The sequence below is a fragment of the Siniperca chuatsi genome, linkage group LG11, assembly GCF_020085105.1.
Source record: "Siniperca chuatsi isolate FFG_IHB_CAS linkage group LG11, ASM2008510v1, whole genome shotgun sequence".
Lineage (NCBI taxonomy): Eukaryota > Metazoa > Chordata > Actinopteri > Centrarchiformes > Sinipercidae > Siniperca > Siniperca chuatsi.
This window is the reverse complement of record NC_058052.1, coordinates 25846453-25873393: the sequence shown is the minus strand read 5'-3', so window position 1 is coordinate 25873393 and position 26941 is coordinate 25846453. Positions and strand designations below refer to the sequence as shown.

The 26941-nt window shown below is 38.9% G+C and overlaps 4 protein-coding genes across 12 annotated transcripts in view; 2 read left to right on the top strand and 2 right to left on the bottom strand.

Annotated features, from left to right (window-relative positions):
- Positions 1–115: 115 nt before the first annotated feature.
- cbr1 (carbonyl reductase 1) lies at positions 116–5917 on the bottom strand. Its single transcript, XM_044214494.1, has 7 exons — positions 5780–5917; positions 4773–4887; positions 3852–4021; positions 2815–2922; positions 2255–2463; positions 1961–2014; positions 116–1011 (listed from the first exon to the last, which is right to left on the bottom strand). The coding sequence occupies exons 2-7, from the start codon at positions 4883–4885 to the stop codon at positions 838–840; spliced, it is 828 nt and encodes a 275-aa protein (XP_044070429.1). The 5' UTR covers positions 4886–4887; positions 5780–5917; the 3' UTR covers positions 116–837.
- setd4 (SET domain containing 4) lies at positions 5390–13535 on the top strand. Of its 2 annotated transcripts, none has more exons than XM_044214491.1 (13): positions 5390–5558; positions 6982–7071; positions 7170–7265; positions 7719–7756; positions 8100–8188; positions 8527–8763; positions 9119–9178; positions 9416–9545; positions 9653–9827; positions 10334–10412; positions 10780–10860; positions 11042–11165; positions 11264–13535. In XM_044214491.1, the coding sequence occupies exons 2-13, from the start codon at positions 6996–6998 to the stop codon at positions 11438–11440; spliced, it is 1362 nt and encodes a 453-aa protein (XP_044070426.1). In that variant the 5' UTR covers positions 5390–5558; positions 6982–6995; the 3' UTR covers positions 11441–13535. The 2 variants fall into 2 exon arrangements, with proteins under 2 accessions (XP_044070426.1, XP_044070424.1); XM_044214489.1 differs by lacking the exon at positions 5390–5558 and adding an exon at positions 5874–6009.
- cryzl1 (crystallin, zeta (quinone reductase)-like 1) lies at positions 11968–18319 on the bottom strand. Of its 2 annotated transcripts, XM_044214492.1 has the most exons (13): positions 18077–18319; positions 17402–17479; positions 16568–16640; positions 16391–16435; positions 15819–15887; positions 15096–15229; positions 14768–14879; positions 14497–14517; positions 13883–13981; positions 13576–13691; positions 13184–13289; positions 13055–13100; positions 11968–12386 (listed from the first exon to the last, which is right to left on the bottom strand). In XM_044214492.1, exons 1-13 carry the CDS (start codon positions 18140–18142, stop codon positions 12290–12292), a joined length of 1062 nt encoding a protein of 353 aa, XP_044070427.1. In that variant the 5' UTR covers positions 18143–18319; the 3' UTR covers positions 11968–12289. The 2 variants fall into 2 exon arrangements, with proteins under 2 accessions (XP_044070427.1, XP_044070428.1); XM_044214493.1 differs by lacking the exon at positions 14497–14517.
- Positions 18320–19502: 1183 nt separating this feature from the next.
- Positions 19503–26941, top strand: part of itsn1 (intersectin 1 (SH3 domain protein)) — a 48909-nt gene continuing 41470 nt past the window's right edge. For 6 of the 7 annotated variants that reach the window (XM_044213756.1, XM_044213758.1, XM_044213755.1 and 3 more), the window contains exon 1: positions 19503–19676. The gene's annotated coding sequence lies outside the window, so the exon portion shown is untranslated. Of the gene's footprint in view, positions 19677–20481; positions 20506–26941 lie in introns of those variants that run through there. The other variant, XM_044213753.1, reaches the window with a different exon arrangement.

Below are 26941 nucleotides of genomic sequence, written 5' to 3'. Positions count from 1 at the left end.
CTTTGTCTTTGTAAATTAATATTTTAGTATTTTTGATTTTAAAGTTAATTTATTGTTTTTGACATCAAAGCAATGTAACATCTTCATGAAAAAAGATTTGTATTGTAGAAAAGCATTTTGTTTGTACCAGAAAAGCATTTTATTTTCACATTTCTTTCAGTTAAGGCAAGTTTCCTTTTTTCCATGTAAAAAATATATCGAAATGTTTATACTACCAATGGCAAAAGTGAAACAAAGCAAAAATTTAGGTTTTTTCAAAAACACCAGCGATTAGCCAGCACCTACACAGATTCATGCACGATTATTGTTGCATATAACCGAGCAGACACAAACACACACACCATACCACTGGAATAATTTGAGTAACTTTGGTTTTGGTTTTACGTCAATCACCATTTGGTTTAAAGGGGCAATATGCAAGATTTGGGCAGAATTTTAGTTTAAAACATAAAAAAAAAATGAATTTTCCTTATCAAACTGAAAAATACAACTGTACACCTTCTAAATTCACGTTTCTCTCTTTCACCAAACTATTACATCGGGCGAGCAGGCAAATTCTACAGGTGGAGAATAGTCTCAGTTCTTGCATATTGCCCCTTTAACTGCTAAACTCTTTCTGTTACTTTAATACTTTAAAATGTTGTAATAGTTTTTCCAGATTGTGTGATGCTTGTGTCAAACTGTTCATATGGTGAACATGTTACTTTTTTGGGGGGAAAAATCTATTTTTAATGGAAGTTTTTGGCAATTTAGTGTTTAAGTGGAAACACTTACACTCTTTCATTTATTCACACACACACACACACACACACACACTCTCAGGTCCCTTTAACCCTTTCACCACGGCTGAACTTCTTTATCAGAGACAAACTTTCCATGAGGCTCCGTGGCTCCAGGCGGCAGCAATGCCAGGTAGACTGGCGTGACAGCGCCCTCATCTGGTGACTTGGGGGCTTTCGGACCGGCCATGTCAGTGCGCACCCAGCCTGGACAGCAGGCGTTCAGCAAGATCTGTAAAAATAATAAAAAAAATGCAACAAAAATGTATATTAGCAGTGATGCTTTCACTGGAAACAAAACCACAAAACTGATAAACAGATGCTGTTGGGGATAAAATCCTTAATTTGTCATTTGTTTCTGGTCCCACTGTCCAACCTGCTTATGATATCAATTTATTTTAGGCAAGGCAAAGGCAAATTAACTTGTATAGCACCTTTTTAACAACAAGGCAATTCAAAGTGCTTAACATAAGACATAAATGAAATTAAAAGGATTACAAAGTAAAATAGAACATTAAAATAATCTAAAATCAAATAATGCAGACTAAACAGTAGTATAAAAATTACAGTGCAGTGCAAGATATGAATAAATAGTCCCAAGTTTAACTTGATAAAATGCAGAGGCAAACAGAGAAGTCAGAGAAGAAGTTGGAGCAAACTTCAAGCTTGTTCCAGATATTTGGTGCATAAAACCTGAGCTTGCTGCTTCTCCATGTTTAGCTTTGACTCTGGGGACAGTAAGCAGACCTGTCCCAGATAATCTTCTGCAACAATTTATGATGAGCTGAGCAGAGAGGCATAGTGCAGTCCAAGTTACTGTTTCTGTCGCGTTAACGTGGAAAGCAGAAGGTAGTTCAAAGTAGATAATGGCAACCCAGAGGTGTCATAAATTATCTTCACGATGATTTAGTTGTTACTGTCCAGGAAACATCCTTAAAGGTTTCGTAGTTTGAGACAAGTACAAAAAAGTAGCAAAAATAACAGCTAAGCAGAGAGCAAGTGAGAAGAGCGTCTGCACTGTAGAAAAGCAGATTTTACACAATAAATTATAAAAATGTATAACAGATATGAAGTCCATTTAACATTATTTTGACCTCTTTTAACAAACTACTATGCTGAAAAGTCTAATAGATGGTTCTTGTTTGTTGTTTGATTAAAAGTCGTTATATTTCAGTCATTACCAAGTCATTCGGTCTCTCCTTGGACAAACGACGAGCCAGGATCATGGACAGGGTCTGAAGACACACACAGAGACACATATGTATAATCAATGTCTCTATGAAAGGAAATATGGCATTAGAGAAGCATGTCAATCAGAGTTTCTCAAATCTTTTGTCCCTTATTGACTGATGAGGGTATAGATCTCACCAAATTTCCTCTGCTTTTTTTTACATTTTAAGACCTGCAAACTCATTCTTGATCTCCACAGATGAGATGCCTGATTAAAAATTGGGAGACAGACTGATGAGTCATACCGTCAGTCCAGTCTTGGACACGCCGTACGCCGTTTCAGGCCAGCCGCCCTGCTTGTGCTCGCCCTTCTTGGCCTCGTCGACGAATCTCTGCATCAGTCCCACCAGCTCCTCCTCTGTGATGTCCTCGCTGCGGAAACGCTCCTGGAGGGCCGGGCTGCACTGGTTCAAAGTGCGGGAGCCGACGAAGCTGGAGACGTTCACCACACGGCCTAAAATACACAAACATGAGAGACAGCAGGTGCAGGTTTTGGGGACTGTTGTGATCACATATTTTACCAAGAGCTTTTTAGAATTTCTAAAGTCACTTTTTTTACCGTTGCCAATTAAAATTAACCAAATTAAGCTAGCCCACATCACTATTCATCTTTTTAAAACTTTTTTGTTCACTTTTTCTGAATCAAGACCAAACAAACTCTTGAAACTGGAACACTGAGTAGAACAACCACTCAAACTATTCTGCCAATTTTAAAACAAACAAACTGTAAAGTAGGCTGTGGACTGAGCTGTTAATTAAGACAGCAGGGGAAGACAGTAGACTTGGTCCAGCTCTGTGTCCTTACCTCCAGCTTTGATGATCGGCAGGAAGTGAGTCAACATGTCTCTGGTGGCGAAGAAGTTTGTCTTGAGGGTCACCTCTGCCTGGACTGCAAATGGAGCTGTGTCTGCCACTGAAGAGCGCGAGAAAGAGAGAGAGTTGACAAGATGTCGTTGTCACCTCCTTATTGATAGTCTCCTTCAATTCATAGCCGCAGCTCCAAACGTCAGCAATACTGTCATTTTATGCCATTTGTTGTCTCAGTGAGCGAGTCAGTCAATTAGGGATGAAAAATGGTACGAATAAAAGCTGTTCAAATATATTTGCAAACTCAAATATGTAATATATACTTAACTGCACTTACTGGGTGCATTATTGATGCTTTGCATTTAGAGTGCCTGCTGAAATGCATCAAGTCAAGTGCTCCTTTTTCAGTGTTTAACCGAACACCTGCATTTGTTTTTAACCCTGTGATTAGTCTTTCCTCCCAAACACAGTTGTGGCTGCAGGTGATAGCGTTTTCTCTACTCAGGAAACTAATGAAAGTCTGAAAGTAGAGCTAAATCCTTTTTATTTGGTCTAATGCTTTGGTGGCATACTGAGCAAATGCTTATACTGATTTTTTTTTTTTTTACTGATTTTATGTGAAAAAGGACATTTTGATTTAAATATTTGTAGATTTGAGGCAATAATGAGTACAATGTGGACATACAGACAGATTACTTTTTGAAAAGAATATATTATATTGTTCTCTAAGATGGAATAATTTGAATGAATAATTGTAATAAGCAAAAAGACTCAAACTTTTGAGCAAAAATGATTGGGATTGTCATTTTAGCCATTATTGTACAACCCTGCAACTATTACTCCTACTAATAATAATAGTAATTATCTGTCAAATTATACTACTGAATGATTTGAACTGGTATAAGACTAAAGATTGATGCTGCTGTTGCTAACTTCTATTTAATATGATAGTAGTAATATTAACATATTTTAACATTGTTGTGTGTATGGCTCCAGTGTAGTATAATATATATCAATGTATCATTGTAATCCTACCTTTGAATGCTATCCCAGCATTATTGACGAGGACGTCCACTCCTCCGTACTTCTCTTTAAAGTATGCAGCAGCGGTGGTGATGCTGTTCAGGTCGTTGATGTCCAGCTGGTGAAACATGGCCTTCAGTCCATCTGCAGCAAGAGACTTCACTGCTTCCTGACCACGACCGCTGCAAAAAGAGCAAAAGTGTTCTTTGTTTTGTTTTAGAAAATGTTCAGTTATTGCTTCTTCAGTTTAGCTCTCCGACTGCATAGAGGCCTGTAAAGAACTGGCCCAATGATTTTAAAGCCCCTCAAAACATATTTTCGCGGTCAGCTTCTTACTCTGAGCGAAGAGAACTACATGAACACAAAATAATCTGCCAGAGTCACGTAGAGCAGCTCTGGTTAATCCTCATGGGATTCTCTTTTTAAAAACATTGCGTGTTTTCTGTGTACATAGCAAATTGATATGGTTGTTATTTTGTATCATGTGATCTCCCAATCGTAGGTTGAGCTGTCAGTTTTTTTTCCTGTACATATAGCCTGTTTTTTGTTCACATGAATGTTTGCCTGACTTGATCCTGCAGGGTGAAACATTGCACTAATACAAACTTGTGAGCTTGGACAGCCTCTCCTTTTCCATAAAATAATAAATTCCCACAACACTAATGTAATTATTGTCCCTTTTCATGGGTCAGGTTTCTCTGGATTTCATTTTAAAACAGGCGTGCAGAGGCTTTTCTAAAAAATGGGCAAGCCATCTGTGTGTTTGAAAAGTGAGATTTGGTGAAACGTGAAAGTAAAAATAAATATATACAGATAAAACAAAGGTAAGATCCTGTCAGTGACATTTTGGTAAAATTGTGAAATGATTGATATTGCAATATGTTGAGGTCTATGCATCAGCCTAGTCCAGGTGTTACCAGGTGAGCTACCTACACGTCTCTGGCTGTGACGTAAACGTCTCCTTGGTACTGCTTGCAGAGCGCTCGGACAATGGCCAGACCAATGCCCTTGTTACTGCCCGTTACCACGGCAACCCTGGTAGACATGTCTGTGTACAGAGAGACATCAGCGTATGAACTCAGATATTAAATACTCATTAACAGCAAAAAAAAAAAAAAATAAAATACGCTCAGTTTTCAGTCCTGAGGAGCCAGCGACTTTCTCAACTCTGTTCAAATAAACTCTGAGGCAATTGTTATCAGACAATTAGGAGGAGATTGAAAAGAGAGAAGATTTGCAGAGTCATGGTGACAATTTCAGAGACAGAACTGTGAGAATAGTCTATAATCTAATATAACTGGGATTAAGTTATTTTAGATTATTATTATTATTATTATTATTATTAAGAAGCCAATGATTGGTGACCAAGCAATATCATAAAAACAGACTTTTTACTCTGATATAAGACATTAAAAGTGGGAACTTAATGTGCCACTTTCTTGTATGATAGTAAAAAAATAGCTTTAAATTGTAAAATGATACAATATATTGTACGATATACAGTTTCAACTTAAAAATTGACAATTTAATCAAAAAGACAAAGTAGACAAAAAAGTGCAGAGTCATACCAGCAGCACTGGGTGGCTGTTGTGACCTTTAGCCCTGATACAAACTTCTAACGTTAGAACTGGTTTTACAAGGATTTATGCATTATGGCTGTTGTAACTAGGGTGTGCAACTAACCTTATATAACTCGAGAGCAAGACTTAAAGGCATTAGGTAAGATCACGAGTTAAATTACATATTCCGTTGGCTTTAAGACAGGACATTTCGCCTGATTTCCGAACATTGTTTTTGCGTTACATAACACTAACGCATATTGAGCATATTTCAGTTAGTGAACCGACCTATTTTCAAACAAATATAAGTACTAAAATGCACATTTTTAGGTTAGCAAGCTGCTAACTCTCTAACTACGAGGTGAAATGGAGGCTTCTTACTTTAAGCTGGCCTTGTAGTGCTGAGTTAACCTGCGGTGGAGAAGCTGCAGAGAGAGGAGATAAGCGCTGCACGGGAAAATGGGAGAAACAGGGAGGAAACGTGGAGGTTTGCGGCGCAGTGTCAGTGCGCACACCCGGAAAAACAATTTGACCACGTGGGTTTGTGAGCTACCCAGCGCAGGAGCCGCCGTGCAGGATAGAGATTTCATACAGATGAGAATAATATCTAGGTATTGTATTTTGTGTTTGATTCTGTATGTTTTTAATGTAATGTATGTATGTACCCATAGTTTAATTTCGTTGATAAATGGCATTGTCTTTGGTGTGCGGTGCATGTTGGGTATGTTGAGCTGTTTATGTAGGGGAGACACCATAACAGTGGTTTGCTATGTTTTAACTACTGTAACATGTGTATATACTTAGGTAGTTACCTTGTTTACTAGGTTACTAGAAGTACACTGAAAGCATACAATTTTAATATAATATTTTATTAGGTACAGCTGGGTAAATCTAGGTTTTATTATTGATTTTATTAGGTTCAGCCGTGAAATAAGCCCCACCTCCATGAAGGTCATAATTGAAACTGTTATAGAAAGATGTTGATTCAACTTTATTTTGGAGGCTGTAGTTTGAAGTGCTGTTTAATTGTATTGTGTTATACGGAGAGGTGTTTCTATTATTTATTATTTTAAAATGGGTTAGACTTAATATTAGAAAGACCTGTCAGTATGATGCAACATAACTTTCCTGCAACACAAAATACAGGCTCCAAAATAACTATAAAGTCAAAACACGTCCAAACAAAACCTGATCATTATAACCTTCAGGTGTAAGGTAAGGATTTATTGCAGAGTTGTTGTATTAAACTGCATTAGCTTAAGATAGGTGTACCTAATAAAATGGCGACTGAGTGTAGATGAAAAAAGCATAAACCGTTTTAATGATTTGGAAGCAAATTGGGGGGTAGAATCTTTCTTGCACAAGAGAGCATCTTTGCTTTGGTGATATTTATAGTTATTTTGTTCATAGTAATCAGAAGTTAAGTATGTGAGGGATCTGAGCTCTACAGCCTCATAAAGTCACCAAATGTTGTAAAAGTTCTGAATACTGTGTGGTTGGTTTGCCAACTGGAGATCACATGAGTTTTAGCATCACTGAGAGAGAGAGTTTAAGCCATGCTAAGGTGTGTTTATTGTGTACAGGTCCAGGTGGGGTCATGGGGGGTCGCAGGCATCGGGCTGGACGGGCTGCGAGGAAGAGGAGGCAGAAACAAGAAAGTGTCGTCCAGTCAGGTATAAACCAGTTTACTGCTGTATTGTTGGCCGTCGGCACAGACAGGCCTCTCTTCTGGTCTCGTTCATCACCAGTCTTGTTCTCTCCGTTTCTTCAGTCTCGCTGTGTCACCAGCGGCAGTATGTGAGGCTGTTGAAGTTTCTTCACCAACGGGGATTCACCTCAACGCTGCTGAAGCCAGCCCTCTTCACTGGTATGACTCTCGTGTCCTACTGTACTCTACAGTACACTCTACCTACTCAACCTCAGGGCTCCTATGTGATATATTTATTTGCCTTAGTAGGTGTCTTCACAAATGCAGTATGTAGCTGTTAGATGTCTTGCTCAGAGAGACTTAAGTAGCATTTGGCACCATCTGCACCAGAGATCTACAACGAGACATGGATTTTGTAGACTTTTGGATTGCAGTGTGATGTTGAGATGAACATTCAGTTTCTAATGTGACAAAACATTAGTTGTAACATCCCATGATTGACAGGTACAACAGTCAGTCTGCTTCTCCAGATTCCACTGCTTGAGAGCAGCCATTGGCTGTGATGTAGAAAAGATCAGATAAACCTTTCACTGCACTCAACCTTTGTATAATAATCTGATTGATGGATTGAAGTACAGACTTTGTGTGTGTTTGTTGCTTCTCGTAATCTAGATACAGGCAGAGGACTGCAAGCTCTCAAGACCATAAAGGTGAGTCAGCTAAAATGCATCGGTGCATCTGACTGAATAAACTACAACACAGTAATAACTTATGTATACAGTTTCTATAGCTAGTAATTACTTCAATGTGTATCATAGAAAAGAGAGAAAAAGAGACTAGCGTCATTCTATATTTTTCTCATTGTCAACAATAAGGTGTGCATGTGCACGTATAAGCATCTATAACTATCTGCATGATAACTAAATAGCTTGAGGCCAAATGGCTGGTCTTCTGTTTGATCGGTTTTTCATTCATTCTTTTCATCTACATTTTTTCTTGTGGTTTTTGAGTGTTACAATCTTTCTCTTTGTCTGTCTCTCTTTCTTCTGTCAGCCTGGCCAGCTGGTAATTTCTCTGCCAGAGTCCTGTCTCCTCACAACCTCAACTGTTCTGGACAGCTACCTGGGACAGTATATCAAGAGGTAAACACACACACACACACACACACACACATTCATACACAAGTGAAACAATTTAAGATATCAGAATATGCTAATATCAGCTTTTCCATGACCAGATACAGAGCTGGACAGAATAACAACTGTTAAATCTAATGCAACCCTGCAATAACTTCAGTGTGTCAGTGGTGTTGACTACAACTCTGGTAGTTTGTGTTTTTATCGTAATGACTTGAATAATAGCAAAAGAGTAAGGTAAATTTAATAATATTGCAAATATGTATACACACACAAAGTGGATAGGCCAAGGGACTAGAGGGCAGACTCGGAAGGGTTGACTGGCATCATTTTTGTCTCTCCAGCTGGAAGCCTCGCCTCTCTCCCCTGCTGGCACTCTGTGTCTTCCTGGTGTGTGAGCGACAGCGAGGAGAGGCCTCTGATTGGTTCCACTACATCAACGTGCTGCCCACCACTTACACCTGCCCTGCCTATTTCACTGATGATGTCATGGCTGTTCTGCCTACCAGTGTGCGGAGACGGGCTTTAGAGCAGAGGGAGGCGGTGCGAGAAATCCACTCCTTTAATCAAGACCTTTTCAGGTGACTCCGGCACACAGGACAGTTGTAGCAAGTTGTTCAGGTTATGTGTAAGGGTGTGTTCAGACTAGAATTAGTAGGGCAAAGTTGCCTAATGCATAACATTACATGCAAAATACAAGATTTTGTGACACACTAAATGTTCGCATTTAGATGATAGTCTTCTTTGCTTTGAAGCTGGTATTTTGCAACATTTGTCCTTTATTTCAATATGCAAGTATAAACCTGGCACTTGAAATACATCTCAATACATGTAATTCTTCAAAAGACATAAACAAAAGAAGTGGCTCCATCAGTCTTCCTTATGTGAACAATGTCAATAACATCCCAAGTTCTAAGTGATTTATTCTTGATCCAGATCCCTGCAGCCAATCCTGAGTCAGCCCGTGGAGGAGGTGTTGACATATGAAGCATTGAGGTACACACATGTATTCACACACACACACACACATAAATGTTAAATATAAGCCTTTCCATAAATTTAAAAGGTGTGCAAAGTTTTAGTCAATACATTTTCAAAAAAGCAGGACTTTTCTCAGTGGTATTTTATTTATTTTGGTATAAAATAAATGGGACAATTTTTAAAATCTAAAATAAAATTTGTTGGACTATTCATCTGTCAGGTTATTAAGCTGTTGCCCTCCTCCTCCTCCAGGTGGGCGTGGTGTAGTGTCAACACACGCTCTGTCTTCATGTCCCACCCATCCAACAACTTCCTGTCTGGACAGGATGTTTATGCTTTAGCTCCATTTCTGGACCTGCTTAACCACCGCCCTGACGTACAGGTAAACTTCAACACATACAAACACTTAACTATATGTAAAAGCACTCAGTAGAAACTGAGCCAATAATGACTTTTCACAAATTTCATGTAAATATGTTATATCCCCAGGTAAAAGCAAGTTTCAATGACGTAACAAGATGTTATGAAATCAGGAGCGTTTCCGGGACGCTCCGTTACCAGCAGGCCTTTATTAACTACGGTTCCCATGATAACCAGCGCCTGATGCTAGAGTACGGATTTGTCGCCCACTGCAACCCACACAGTGTGGTCTATGTGGATACAGGTGAACTACAGCAGGAAACAGAAAAATACTCATCATCTTTGCCTCAGCAGCTCCAGATTTTTTGACGGCAACACAGATTAATGTCTGTTGTCTCTGTAGCAAAAGTTTTTAAGGATATTGCAGCTGTTGTCTTAGTTTGTTGTCTTGATAAGGTTCAGGCTGGAGGAAAAGTTGATGGCACTGTAAAACCAGCCAATCTTGCTCTTTAAAATTAGAGTTAAAATTTTGTATACTTGCTGGATAACCAGTGTGTGCGCACACACACACACACACACACACACACACATATAAATAAATATATATATATATATATATATATATATATATATATACATATATATATATATTTGAATCAATTTGAAAAATGCTGTAATTTCAACATAACAGTATTGTTAGTAATATTTTAAAATGCATACCTTGTTTTGTAAACACATAAAATGGTATTGCTGTATAGCTTGTGATTTCTTGTGAAGTCTGTATTTGTATGTTGCTCTGTGGGCCCTCAGATCTCCTCTGTGACGTTTTAAGAGGCGACAGGAGTTTGGATCAGAAGATCAAGTTTCTCAAAGAGAACAATTTCCTTCAGTAAGACTGTCATTGATCCTTTTATGTATTATATGGTTTGTCTGTAAACCGTGGTAATATTTTTACTAGATACTATTATTATTTTTATTATAGTTTTATAGAGGAACCAAGAGGGATGTGAAAGGAACAGTTGGAACAAGTGCATGTTGTCTGTCTTGCCCAGCATAGTAGCAGTTCCCCCGTGTGTCCAAACTTTATGCTAAGATAGATATCCAGTGATATTTCTGTATTGCACACAGAGATTAATTCAAAATAAATAATAAATATTAAAATTAAACATTATTAAATTATAATAAGTTTAAATGTGGATGCATAAAATGACTCCAGCTTTTTCCTTCCAACTCCCCTAACTCTTTGTCCCTGTCAGTAATCTCACTGTGTCCAGTGAAGGTCCCAGTTGGAGGCTGATGACGGCTCTCAGACTGTTGTCGCTGCCACAAACACTGTAGTAAGACTACACACACACACACACACACACACACACAAACACTATCATATATATATGTATAAAATGGAAGCTCCACTTTCTTATTCTGCTCTAAAATCTACTTTTGTGCCCTTTGAGTTTGTCAGTGCTGACAGTGTCTATGGTTATAAATGATTTATTAGATGTGTGTTTATTTTCATAGTCACCACTGGAAGGCAGTGTTGCTCGGCCAGGTGGTGAGTGAAGAGAGAGAGGAGTGGAGCGTCCAGACAGCTTTGACTCTCTGTCAGAGACTGCTACAAGACACACACAGAACTCTGGAAAAGGTGTGTGTACGCGCACACACACTGTAGCAAACTATTTTCCAGTGATGCAACACATGACCTGATTTATTTTTATTTTTTTATGTGCTGTGTGTGTTTAGATCTCCCACCTCCTCCAGCAGTGTGACCAGTCAGTCAGGGAGCAGCTAGATGTGGTCAAGTCACTGCGACAGGAGGAGAGGTGCATCCTGGGAAGTTGTCTTGAGGCACTGGAAGACACGCTGAGACAACCAGACAAACTGTTGTCACGCCAACCTGATGATGACACTGTGAGCTGACATCTGATCGGTGCTCTGGCCTGCCAGTCGTGGCTGGACAGTCTCCATGTTCCTGTTCTGCTTGTAGACCAGTATGGCAGCAGGATTGTCTGACGTCCTGTAACCACAGGGTCACAAGTTTAATCGCAGGTATGATGAAAGAGCGTCAGCCCTGTTATAAAGACAGTGAGGCTCTCATCACCACCATCAATTGAGCCAAGTGAAGGTCAAAGATACAGTACACTAAAATTACTGTAAACAAACTATTCTTGGAACCTTCTGGACTCATGGAAGAGTAGAGAGGAGCAGATCGGTCAATAAGGACTGTCAAATCCTTCATGTTGTCTTATTTATTTTCTGATTGACGGTACAGAACAGTACAGTTCCTGATCATTTCCATTCAGGAGCTGACAACTGCAACATTACATAACACATTTTATGACAGCCACATACATTGCAGTTCCTGTTTATATTGGAATTTGGACGACTTGTAAGCAAAACATAAAACTTGTAAAATATGTCCCTCAAGAAAATCACCAGAATTCATCTTTTTCTGATAAAATATCTATTTATTGAGTCAAATGAATCATTGTGGATTCTCAAAGAAACCAAGTAACAAACAATGAGCAGACAGGCTTTAATGTGGGCTGTTAACATGAGTGTGTTTTTCTGAGTGTTAGCCCAGAAAGGCGACAGGTTCATCATGATGTTCCAGCTGATGCATGCTGCGATAGCTTTCAGGCCCCTAAAAACATTTAACAAGTAAAAACAATGACTGTTTGTAATTGTTCACTTGCTATATTAAAGCTTGCTAATTAAGTTGAACTGCAGAGGGAAGTGACCCCAGACGAATGTCTGAGTGCGTTCTGGTCAGAGTAGAACAACCGCCTTTTTCTTCTGGTGACGCTGGACAGTCTCCATGGCGACTGTGGCTTCATAGAGCGGGACTGGCTCCTCAGGCTGAGGTCTGGAGCGACAGATTGAAACCAAACAGACAGACCAACAGATTACATTTGATTCAGTTAGACTACGGTGTATGCATCTTGAAAACAGTGGGCGGTAATTCCATATTTTGTGCTTGCAGTTTTGGTGGAGTAACTTGCAGAGGGTAGAGAAAGGACAGAAGAGATGTGACACACAAAATACAGTTTTTACCTGTAGTTTCCTTCCTCTCCTATATTTAAAGCTGCACTAGGCAACTTTTCAAATAGTGGCAGAAAGAGGTCACCCAGAAAAATTAAAATGAAATCATGTCATGTGACATGCTCATGTTTACCAACCTGCATTTACAATTATACCAAAGAGATGAGAAAGATACCTACTTTGTGATTTAGCCTAACCTTTATATGAGGGAGCATTACTGCCAACAAGAATGAATTTAAGAACTGAATTTAAATTTATATTTCATGTTTTGAAAGTTTTGATACTGAGTTTGATCAAATTTTATTTCCACTATTCATCCATTTTCTGAACGGCTCATCTTGTTAATTGTCATTGGGCAAACTGAATTTGTATTCAGTATGACAAATTTGTCTGACACCAGTATCTACCCATGGACAAACAGGACATCTTACCCACTAGAGCTTTAATGTGCCTGACCCGTTACAACCCTACTGAGTGGTGTGTTTGAGTTACCTGAGTACTCCAGCTGACATCTTCTCCACAATGTCCTTCAGAATATCTGACACAAGGCCGTTAAGGAGGAAAGGTATGTGCCTGATCATGTGCATGTATTTGAGATTACACACTGTGAGGACAGGATACGGAGGTATCTTCCTTGCTGAGCTGATGAAGCCGTCCAGACTTCGTGGTTGAGGAAAGTCACAGAGGCCGATTTTAAGTACAGTAATCTGCAATCTGGAGGATCCAACTGTAAAAATACAAAAACACACAACGGTAGTACTGAGGTTGAAAACATTCAGACTGACCAGGTATACCTTCACTTTGAACTTTTGAATTGAGCTGTACAAAATTATGATAATACTTATTTGTTTAATAAAATGCTTATTTTCTTAGCCCATTAGGAATAGAGTCAAGCTGTCGTCTGTATTCAGTTTATCTTCTTAACTGGAGATTTTCAAAGAAGAGGGATAATAAAATAATCAATATGAAGTAATCACTGTATGATGCAGCTTTTATGTCTGACATTGACTCACCTGCAGGTCTTTGTGGGACGTGACCCAGTGCCCCCCCACTCCCAGCACACTGATGATGTCATGTTTGTGTGGGAGGAGCTTCATCTCCTCTGACTCCTTCTCCTCTTGCAGACGCACTACACACACAGTGGCACACAAACACACAGGGAAGTGTTCTGGTGTTGTGATGTTAAATTGAAGGTTGCGTAGTCTTAAAGACTCTGGGTTGATCTAAAGTACCATTCAGAAGTCTGAGAGCACACTGACAGGTCTGATGTCCATTTTTACAATCATACACATGTTCAACAGTGTGAATCAATGGGTTTACCTCCAGAGTCTATGACTATATCCACTCCCAGTCCTCCTGTCTCCTCCAAAACCACTGGCAGCAGGTCTGATGACTCGTTATACACTGGAATAACCTTGGCTTTACACACAAAGACAAATCTGGTTTATAATACATTTGAAAATCTGCTGACTGAGTACCAGTCTCAATGCCAGTTTGCAATTCTACTCTGCACAAAATATCTCATTGGAAGCTCATTTATGTTGCAGTGGTTGCAATTTCTATATTATCCACATGGTGGCAGCAGGTTTTAGACTAAGACTTTAATTTTTTTTTATTCAGTCTCCTTTTTACAACATTTACTTAGACTGAGAAAATAACAAGGTCTTATCTTGCATCTTACATAACTCAATTTAATACTAACTCTGTGACAAAATGTGTAAAAAGTTATTACCAAAATAATACATCTGATATACTAACTGTGGTGATTTGCCGTACACTGAAATCATCCTGGCTTCAAACATGTGAGGGATACGCAACGCGATAAAACTACAGCTCATGTTGATTGATCCAACAGCTATTTACTGCAGGAATGAGAAGACCAGCAAGGAAGGAAGCATGTTAAGTCGGTTAGAACGACAAAGAAAAGCTCTCACCTACTAAAGGATCCTGAACACCTGAGGAAAATATGAAGGGGAGGAGAGAAAAGGAGAAAAGAACAGAAGAAGATAGGAAAAAGAAGCAACTTTAAAAAAGAGAGAGAGGAGCAAAAGAGCATGATCAGAAAAGAAGTGCACCTAAAATAATTGCTGTGTTTTCGTAGCAAATGCATTTGAAAACATTTTACAGACACTCCATGAAGATTGGGTTTAAAACTTTACAATACAGACTGTTAAGGATTTTAAAAAGGCTTTGGCCCACACATACCTACGCTGGGCCGAAGTTGCTCCAGAAATGTGTGTTTCTGCGGCGAGTGTGACGTCGTCAGAACCTTGACTCCGTGGTAACAAGCCAACTGGATGCACATAAGGCCAAAAGACTGAGGAGGGAGATGGGAACATTACGCTTGCATGCACACTGACATTTAGTGGAATTCATACAATGCTGAAACATTTTATGTCTTTAATAGTTTTAAAAGATAGGAAACATGCAGAGAAAAAAACATGTTGCAACAAAGGTCCCCTGATGGGCTATGGTGAGTGTGTTTCTCCGCTATGTCACACAGACGCCCAATTCTTTGGTATTTTTTACATACGCTGGCTCCGTCCATGACCAGGAGTGTGTGTCCGGCTGCCATGCGAGCATGTGTGTGTAGAGCAGTGTAAGCACAGAGGCCGTCACGCAGCGCTCCCGCAACACACACCGAGCTGAGCTTCTCTGGCTTCTGAACTGGAGAACAGAAACGGAAACACACACGCTTATTGGATCAGATTTCATTATGCTTTGAGGGAGCTGATTGATATTTGTATAAAAGCAGATACAGTTTCAAGAGGTGAACTCTGCTTTATAAACTGCTTTCAAATGATTTTCCTATCACCTACAAGGACAGCATACACATGTTCTCTCATTTTAAAAGGCTTTAAAATGAAGTCAGACAGAAACTACAGGTGAAAGAGGGGGGCAGTCTGTGCACATAAGGTGCTTTTACACTATTCTGCTTTCTTCAAACTGCCCGCACCACTTTCTATTAGTGTTTGAAGTATAGGACGTGCAGATGAAAGGCTTCAGAAAACCACTGTGAGCAGCTGAGAACAGTTTGACCTTTTAGATGAGGGAATGTGACCTGGAGCTTTTTTTTTTGTGAGCCAACTTGTCACACAGACAATATAGCAGGAATCAAGATGAAAGTGATGACTTTTATGAGAAAACAACAATACGTGTTGGTTGACTGTGTGGTGAGAATTTGTGTTTGATGATAATGGCTCGTTGCAGGAACAAAGTGCATATTATTCGGGCTGTGTTTGTGCGAGTATGCTACCTAAATAGTGTTCATCTATGTCAATGACATCACAGAGTCCAGAGCAGGGAGAGTCCAGAGGCAGGATACCTGGAAAGGGAAGGTTGATGAGATATACAGTGTATGTTATGAGTAAGGTCAATATGGACACCATTAATACTGCGATTACACATATGTTCCAATATTAAGCATTCGAAATAACATGGTAAAAAGCTGAACTCACATTAGTCTTATTTTATTGAGTCAAGAGGTTTTTAGAATAAGATCTAACAATGTTACAGATTTTACTTATTAATTTAGACAATTTAGGCAGGCAATCAGGGATTTGAAAATGTTTTCACATTATAATAATATAAAGAGGCGATACATGATAACACTGAATAATCACCCAGCTCTAGTTGTAAATGATTAGTTATCAGATACTGGCAAAACTTTTCAAAATCACGCATCCCTAAATAACAACCCTAACCCCACAAATTCCTGTCATGTTCTCCAGTATCCACACAGTTAACATCACATGCTCCATCTTTCACAAACAACCACCGTCAGAGTCAGAAAGCATCTCCTAGATCAGGTAAATAAAAATGTCCTACCTACGACCTCATCCTCCGGCTGGAAGAAAGACACATTGTCGCCCACTGCAGGAAAAAACAAACAAACCAGTTAAACTGGTGCTGACAAAGGTCTGTGAAGGCACTCACTACTAATCACATGTATGACTTTTGAACAATCATGTATCATCGCCAGTGAAAACTGCATTTGTTTACAACCTTGCAGGACGACCCCGGCCACCTCTCTGCCAACAGGGATGAAATCTCTCTGGACCCCCACGTCGCCAAGCAGCTGGAGCACAGGACAGACGGGCAGAGAGAAGAGGAGTCTTCAGTGATCACTACAGTCGTACAAGGGGTAATGTATTTAACCAACTAATTTAAATTTAACTCAGTGACCTTTACTGCCGTGAAAGTTAAGAAACAATGCTGACACAATATAACTACAGTTCCAAACAGCCTGTATGCTGTGGGTAAGGATATAAGATGTCAGTTACAACTGATCACTGACAGTATAGGACAGTATTTTCAAATGCATTTCAACAATTAAAACATTTAATAATGCACTTCATAGTTGAATCTAGATCATCTTACTTTTAAATGAATCGTGTCCCCCATAAACTATACCTGTAACTGCAATGATTAATTAGGTGTTAATTAAGCCTTTAACCTATTATCTCATATTAAACTATTTATTGCTGGTTTGATGTTTTTATCCTTTTTTATGATTTTTGAATGTTTTATTTTGAATAAAGCTTTGCATGATTTTGTGCTAGCGTTCTTATCTTTTTTGTACTCATAACTGCAAAATGTAATATATTCATTATCCTATGTTCAGAGTGCACATCTAAGAGAAGTTTAACGACTCTCATTGGACCATCATGTACATGAATTATTGATTAATAGATGACTCTTCAATATAAGCAACAAAAAAAGTGACCACTTTTCTATTTTGCCTTGGATTGCAGCTTTCTGTTCTACGGCCTGATTACTTTCTAATCAAGTAACAGTTGTGCTCACATCAATTTTGACATCATCTTTTGATTTAAGTACCTCGAGGTCCAGTGGGCTGAGTCCACATGCCTTTACCTGAACCCTGACCAGATGGCTGCCTAAAACCTCTGGAAGACTCTGGAGAGAAACAAATAGACACAACCCGTCACACAGAGATACAGTGCTTTAAACCATTATGCATTGTAACCAGGGAGACACAGACAGTCAGACAGGTCAGCATCAGCTGCACAGACAGAAGTCAACACACACTGTCTCTTTAATAAGACACATAGAATAGTTCTAATAAAGAGACAGACACACAAAGACATACATTATGGATGCCTGCAGTTAGCAATCAATCATTCAGCACTTTCTTCCTCTAAACACTGTAATACTAATATATTAAGGTTACCAACACTGGTATCAATTCTCTTTAAAACTACTACACTATCAAAGTGTGCAATTCAGTTGGCAAAGTGACAAACTAATTAGTGACTGATGGCTTTTCAGTGTGATCTGAAGATTGCATCTCTGCTACATAGTACTCAGCAGCAGTGATGTCTGCAGGTGGAGCCATAGTTTCACACATGCAGATTAGTCTGGAAAAAAATCCTACGCCTTTCCTGAGCTGATGCATTAGTGTGTAATGCCGTGAAATGTGGCGTCTAATGACAGGCTTCAGTCAGCAGCATCCACCTGCGCAGTCAGACCCTGAAAGACAAAACACAAACTCACCGTTTCCTGAATAACGAACTTGGGCTCAGCATCACTCACACCAGCTCGGCAGTATAAACCTTTCATACTGTTATACCTTTAATCTGTGCAGAGAGGCAACTACAAGATCGCTAAATATTAAAATCTGCCTGACAACACTCTTATTCATATATTATTGTTATTTATTTTCTTCTGCAGAATAAACGATACTGCTGCTTTCCAGCTGCTGCTACACTGACTAGCTTGAGTCAGCTGACCTCTTCTTCTTCGTTGTTTACAGTTTTTGCTTGTGGTATTAAAACTATTACAATACCGCCCACTACTGGATGTTATGTATTACCACATCTTAAAGGTATCAACTACTAGCGCAAAGAAAAACTAACCCTTCATAACATCATTTAACGTAAAACTGCCACGTGACGTGAGGGGAGTCGAGTTTTAAAATGTTAACCACCATCTCCCAGAATTAAAAAAAACATATATTTATTAACATTTCTTTCATTCACACTTAGAAATTGGCCCTCATCCGCTCAGCTTTGTATGCAACTATCATATTTGCAATCAATCATGTGTCACTCACTGACAAGTCTTAAAGTAGGTGTGTATTTCAAAGCTTTCCTTCTGTTAGTCTAATTATCGCAAGGGCAGTCACTCTTATATCTTCCAAACTCTGACTCATTTACATGATTTACATATTTGCTGTCTCTAGTCACCTTCTTTAACTTCTTGTTTGCCCATGGCAGATCTAAGATGTTTTCACATTCAAAAATCTAATTTCTCTGACTTTTTTTAGACCTTGATTTAAAAACATGTTTTTAAGTGTGTTTTGATTTTTATGTGTAGGCCAGTGGCATACGTCTGCTGTTTTATGTGTCTAAAAACTATTATTCACTATGGTGGATTATATAGCTCTGCTTTATGTAATTTAATTTGGCTGTCAAGTGTCAAGTCAAATCAATTTTATTTATATAGCCCAATATCACAAATCATAATTTGCCTCAATGGGCTTTACAATCTGTACAGCATAAGACACCCTCTGTCCTTAGACCCTACAGTCTTGCCTTGTGCACCTTGTGGTCTTAATCCTGATCCTCATAATTTTGATAGCAGTTCGTCCAGTGAAAGATTTTTCCCAAAATATTTCCCTTGTTAAATTGGCCTTTTTTCTTTCTCTGGGAGCAAACAGCACAGGCTAAACCTCTGGTAGGTTAACTTTATTTATATTATATCTTCGATCAAAGTTTTACCATTATGATAGAGATGCACGTTAGTCTTGCTTACATGTTTTTATAATAAACAACAGCCGTCAGGAGCGCAACTAATCCTTTCTCTTCCCTGTGTCCCTGTGTGTGATCCCGACAAGCAAACGGCTTTGTAGGTTCTCGCGAGGTTGCATCGATGTCCTTATAGGTACTGTGACATCTCGCGATATGTTAGTAATGTTACCCCATTTTCCAGCTGTCCCTCATTCGGTCGGGATTTCGGAACCACGGGAGAATCGCCGGAAAGGGCTTTGGTGATAAAACAGCTCATTTTGGGAGAAGATACCACATTATATGGTTACATAAATACGCAACGAGCTACTTTATCCAGTATTTCACAATGGAAAATGAACTATGAGGTAAGGGCAGAGTGTAACGTTACTATGTGTGGTGTGAAAGAATGTCCCTGAGCGGGTTGCTGAGCTAACGTTAGCTTCTGACTGGTTAGCCTGATTGCTAGCTGCATTGATACCTCTGTTAGCGCGGCTAGATGGTCATTTTTACCCGGTGTAGCTTGCTAATGTCAGCCTCTAGCTGTGATATTAACCTGTGTAGGAGGTGTCTAATATTGGTCTATGTAACAAGACCAGGGCGAGATGAAATTGGAAGTCGATGCAATTCCAACTGATACTAACAGTTAGCCAGTATGCTAATGTTAAATCACTGCATCTGCCCTGCCAGCCTGTGACCTAACGTTAAAATTGACTGGTGTGTTAACTTGTGGTTAACCTTAGCCTCACTAGCAGCCTGGTCGGTAGAGAAGAAGATGAAGAAACAACAAGGTTGCTGACAGTGCTAGGGCAGGCTGGGCAGACTTTCAGGGTGGAGGTTTTCTCAGTTAGCCTAGCGTTTGTTAACATTAAACCTGATGTTAGTTACAGCTGTCCAGTCAAAACAACCCTCTGAGTACCATATTATCTGTTTGAAGCCTAAAAATGCGCGTGGTTGTTGAGCGAAGCACCATATCATAGGCGAGTCCAATGAAATAATGCAGGAAGTGAGGATGCATTGACACACAGACCTTTCTTGTTACTGTAAACGCTCTTTCCAGAGAAGTGAGCACACCCATCCTTGCATTAGGGGAAGTGTAACTTAAGCGTTTTAATTGACCAGGCTTACTGAGCCCCATCAGGGGCTGATCAGGACTGGTTCCCATGGCAACGTGGATGCTGACAGGTCCTCTTAAAGGTGGGAATCCATGTCCAGTGAGTTGAAGTGCACACGGTGCTAAATTTTGTTTGACTAACATGTTGATTAAACTCTCAATGAGGCTTTGATCCAGCACCAATATTGATAATTATCTATGTGGTTTTGAATACTTTGAAAACTCAAAGAAACAGGTTCCAAAGTACAAAGACACATGCGCATGCCTTGTCTGATTTCCATAAGCATAACACACACCCATAAATAATAACAGCTGTTATGCATGAGACTGGCAAAATGCACTGTTGGTTGCCCGCCTGTTTGTTCTGCAAAGGTCTTATCTAGATTAGAGCTGAAACTATTCATTGATTAATCGATTAGTCGATGGACATAGAAATAATCTGCAACAATTTTGCAAAAATTGATTAACAGTTATAGTTGTTTAATCAAGCAAAAATGGCAACTATTCTGTGACTGAAGAATCTCACATGTGAATATTTACTGCTTTTCTGTGTTTTACATAATTTTAAACAGAATATCTTTGGGTTTGGGACTGTGGGTCAGATAAAACAAGACATTTGAAAATGTTGCCCTGGGCTTTTAAAACTTGTGATAGGAATTTTTCACTTAAAATAATCGTTAGTTGCAGCCCTAATCTATATCTTTTCTGTTTTCTGTCTATTTGTTTTTCTCAGTGCATAACACTGTCTTCATGCCAGGACTACTTGAATGGTTGTATAGGTGGATAACCTTCTCCATCTGAAAATTATTTGTGAAATGTTCTGAGCCAACTTTAATTAAATTCATGTGCCTTTGCAATTTAGGTGTGTGTGTGTGTGTGTGTGACAAATTCTATACATCCGATTTTATTCATATAGTTCAGTTAGACATACACATTTGGCAATGTTTGTACATTTCACGCTAACAGGAAAGCACACCAATTGAATTAATTAAGCTTTTAATTTCTGTTATCAACGATGTTTTATGTCTGTGAGATCCTGGTTTGCTGAGGAATTTACATTACCAATATAATTGTCCACAGTTTTTTAGAAAGTTCAAAAGTTCACCTGTGAGCACTACACTTTGTTCAGTCCAGCTGGGTTCAAGAGGGTGACATTGTTCTTGCTTCAAACAACCTATAAATCAGAACCACATAATACAGTTTGTTCTAACATATCCCAGGACTGTATTCAACATACAACAAGTCCAACAGCTTCAAAGGCACAATTCAACAAAAAACGTGGTGTGATTAGCCAGATGGATCAGGTAGCTAGCCCATGTGATAGATTATTTAATCGATATCACACACTTATATTTTGTAGCAAAACCATAACCTGGAACCTAACATCCCTCTAATGTAACGCCAGTCATACCATTTGACAAGGAATACCATTTGGTATCCTAATGTAAGGGTCACATGACCAATATGACCATAAAGCCCTACACAGCCATGCTCACAGGCGTTTTCACTTATTTTACGTCAGTAGACCAATTCTCAGTTAACCTGTTTGTTCAGTACACATGTAAAGGCGGTGCAGTATTATGCAATTAATCATAATTTTATTTTGCGTTGTGTTGACTGTTACAGGACATTTTCTTTTCGCCACAAGAATCGGGGATCAGCAGCACTAACAACAATCCTTTGGGATAATGAAGTGGTCTGCCTTGACTGTTTGAGAGCCTTTTTATTTTGATACTTACAAAATGAATGGACAATTCTACTACTGCAAACCTTTTCAAGGTTAAACAAGAAGTCACATGGTGAATTTATGTTGTATTGACGTTTTTCTTTGTAGTATGAGCAAGAAAATGACTTCATGACCCTAAGATTTCCCAGTGCAGTGCTTCTGTTAACCTTGTTACCGTCCAAGGCATTTTGGTCTTGCTATCAGTTTTTACATTGTGATTGTGCTAACATTAGCTAGCTGCGGAGGCTATGGGAGGAGGGAGCCTGAGGGAAGGATAGAGTGATACAGGAGGAGTTGATGGAGAGACTGCAGTAGTAATCCTGTGTGTGTGTGTGTGTGTGTGTGTGTGTGTGTGCATGCTGGGTGGGTGAGTGTCCCGTCACCTCTCAGGCCTCACCACTTAACACCAGTGTGATAAGAATGTGTTTCAAGAGAGGGAGACGCAGAGCTTAGGGTTAGTGTCAGAGGGCGTGTTAAGAGCCAGTGTTTAGTGTGTGTGAGAAAGAGGGAGACTGTGGAGTGTGTGTGTTTGTGTTTGAGGCAGAGGGTGTGTGTTAAATGCAAATGCATGTGTTGGGTGTGTGTGGGTGGGAGTATGTAGAGTGTGAAAATGCAGCTATTAATACCAACGACATCTTTGTTTAACCATCCACACAAGAAGCAGTCAACAAATAAAATAAATGTTTTTAAAATTAGGGCCAAACTTAATTATCAGTTAAACCTTTAATTATTTTTTTCAATTAATCCATTGATGGTTTAGTCTAAAAAATGATAGGAATAATGAAGAACGCCCTTCAGGATTCACCACAGTCATGAGTGAAAAGTTTAATATCTTCACATTTTTTAAAAAGTTTAATTTACAGTTATTTTAAATGGTGGAAACTAAGCAAATCTTCACATTTTATTTTCTAAACCAGTCAGTAATTAATTTTCTGTTAGGGCTGCACAGTTAATCGCAATATTATCGAAATTGCAATTTGGTCAAGTGCAATATCCAAATCGCAGAAGCTGCAATTTTTTGATAAAGGTAAAATGTGTGACAAACATTATAATAAAGTACTGTTGTGCTGCAGAGATGCCCTGGCCTACAAATCTTGTTCTCCAGATGTAAGAAAACATGTTTATTTGGTACAGACTCCAACAAATGTCACATCATCATGATTTTAATAGATTTTTCAGTGAAAATGAAAATTGTGATGCAAAAATGATCATTCTCACTAATCTTGAATCATATCACAATCGTTATATCTGTCAAATAATCACAATATGATTTTTCTATCATGTTGTGCAGCCTTATTTTCTGTCAAATCAACATGAGATTAATTGACTCATCATTTCTGCTCTATTTCAAACAAACAATGGGGGAACAGGTGACTGAGGATTGAGGGATTTAGTCAGCACAGTTAACTAAATGAACAGGTATTTTGTGACGTGTCCTGCATTTCTGAGCCCATTTTGATGTTTGCTGTTGCCTTTTTCTTATTCCTGTAGCTAACTTAATACAATTGACTTGATGTAATGTTGATGTTTAAGGGCACAGTGGACGTGGCTGATAGTAGAAATTGCTGGAGGAGCAAGCAATGGATGAAGAGATTGAAACAACCAAGAGAAATCAGGCATTCTCACAGTCTCTCATATTTACTTCATCCTTTAAAATTTTAATCTGATAACGCTTTTCACAATTCTGCCTTACCTCCCGAGAAATCTCTCTGATTTGTTTCAGTTTTGACCCAGCGTGATATGAATTGATTACAGGCTGAATCTCAATGCATTTTGATGCAGCTCAAATTTTGATTTCCGTGCTTTTTCTTACTGCATATAAACCTGAAGAAAAGGCCAAGCAATGTACTGTTGTTACTGTTTATTAATTGTAGCATGTCTCTATAACAATATGTTGTCTCTTGCTTAACAGTTATCTGTTTGGCATCAACAAATTGTTTTTCTTTTAACTCCAGCTGAAAATGTGCAATGTGATTTTGTATTTTAGTTGTATAGCTGAAATATATTATCTTTGCATTACACAGCATGTATTCTGTATGGGCAGCTCTCTTTTCCCCTCTACATCAATAAAAAACTTTATTTATAAAGCACTATATAAACAGATTAGGGAGTTTTGTGTATTGATGCTGAATGTTTCAAGAGAGACTCACAGTGGATGAAAGAATCAGTCATTCTTGCCATTTCCTATTTCCTATGTTGAATGCAGCGTCAGGAGTGTGCTTGTGATTTTCAACATGCTGCAGTGTCCATAGATTACTTGACCAAGTATTTTTACACTACTCTGATTGAGAGCAACACGTTCACAGAAACACTGAGGAAAATCACTAACTAAGAAAGAAGTAGACAAGTCTGCTTGAGGGAAATTGGGAACACCAAAAACATAAATTGCAACACTACAGCGCTTTTTTTTCTGGAATGCACTGCACATTTCAGAGTAAGGATATCAAAAATTATAAGAACATTACAGTGTATTTTCTTCACATATTCAGCATTGTGACATTCGGTGGACAGAGCATCAGTTGGTGGTGCAGTTTAATTCATGGGAGAAGGGGAATGTTGGAGGGGGTGAGCAGGAAAATGAGGGGGAGGGACAAAGAGAGACGAGTCTGAACCCTTATCTGTATCATGCTCTGAAGCTGCCTTTAGAGTGTGTGTGTGTGTGGGGGGGGGGGTTTGAGACTGGCATCTGCCACAAGCCTTGATAACAGACCAGCACTCCAGTTGCATCCCAATGCTCTAATTACATAGACTAATCCCACAAATACAATGCATGTTCACAGGGAGAACAGAGAGCCTGTGTCATCAAGTACACACTAATGACAAAGGGAATAGATGCATGACGGCTGCAACAAACAACTTCAAATTTATAGACAGTTTACATTTCATTGAAGTTTAAATTAAATTTGCTGCTTGATTTATAATTTGAAAGACAAGTATTTGCATGATTTAAAACTGAAGCAAAGGAGCTGAAGTAATGTTTGTATGAATGAATACCTACTGATGCCCATTACTGAGTCCTACAGCTCTACAACGGCAAGGTCAGGCTTTTAAATAAATACAGAAGATGTCATAGTGAACACAGTGAGCGACCTATTGAATTCTGTTAGTAAAGGGTGTGGTCATTCTTGCAGGTATTGTGGTAAACTAGCGCTCGTAAACAAAAGTCACTTTAATTCACAAGCAGCTGATTGCTGGACAGAGTTTTGGCAACCCGACATCTCACTAGATTTTGGCAGCATGAGAAGTAAAAGTAAGTCTTGTTCCAATTCCTGTAGCTTCACGTAAGGATAACACTGTGCTCTCTGCTACAATTCACGCCCTTGGTGTTCATTCTGGTCAAGAATACATGAAAAAATAGCTGAATATGAACCTTTTATAGTGCCATAAACCCTTGTACTTTGGGGTAATTTTTCTGCGGTCAGTTCATATTCTCACTAAACTGACATGCTTTTACAAACAGTCATGGTGTGGTTAGTGTATGGGTGCCTCTGGAGTATGAATATGTCATCTAAGAAAAAAATAGAAACAAAAGGAGCAAATGCTTCTTTTGTATTATCTGATAAAATAATACAAAACAAAGTTTAACATAGTTAGTTGACCAGCAGTTTGATCGTTCCTGTCCCTGGTTTAGAGCAGACGAAAAATCTACTGTAGCAGCCGTGAAAGTGTGTGTCTGTGTGTGTTTATGTAGGGTGGGCTTTGTTCGTCTGACCTAGTTAAGCTGGTTACTTTGTCCTCCCACTCTGATGATAATGGGACACACACACACGCACACACACACACACACACACACACACACACACTACTACACCCTTCAATAGGCCAAGTACATAGTCTCATCGAAAATGTCCACAGCAATGAGTAACTGTTTCTGGAAAGAGACACTGCAGTTGAGTCTTTTTATGGTTTGAGCACTATGGTCTAAATTCCACCCACCCCCATTACATTATGGTGGTGTCAAAAGTCTTCACATCTTCATTAAGAAAAACCAATGCTGCATGGCAAGATACCACAAACCACGTGATTTGGATGAACTGCCCCTTGGCAGGGTTTCTCCTCATCCTTTAGCAAGAAACTGAGATTTTTTTGTTTACATCACACTGGAAAAAAAGTGAGCAACCCACACATACACTCACACACCTTCAGTAAGTCCTTGTCAGATTGTTATTATGGGTAGTCTTCTGGCCACAGGGATACGAGGGAGGGGGATCTGGATCTGATTAACATACCTCTTCTAGGGCAGAGGTATGTTACACACACACACACACACACACACGTTGTTTTATTGTGAGGGTGTAGGGAATTGTTTTATTTCATATTTTAACAGATAATTATGTAACTCAAACATAAACCTTGAATATCACATGTTTTGGTCTTCTGAAAGAATTTCTGAAAAAATGTAAAAAGATTCAGTGATATTTTAGCAAAAATAAGGTAATTTTTTTCATCACTCACTATAATGTTGTCAATCACAAGAGTAAATTCTATTAAAAGTAAATAAAGATCTGTTCCATCAGTTTTTTTTTTATTATTGCAGCTAAATTGCTGAGTTTGTAGTAACTTTTATATATTTTTCTTAGGTTTTCTGTCCATATAGATGTTTCTTCCAACAAACATTGCATGTTTTCAGACAAACCCGTCATCTTAAAAACACTAATGCTGTATTTTTTGGTGTCTTTTAGTTAGTAACTTTCCAGTTTGTATCGCCTGAAAGAAACACTGACTTTAAAAAGACTCCAGTGGAGTTTGTTACGGGCCAACAGCAGAAAACTGGTGTTCATTGTGGTCAGCTC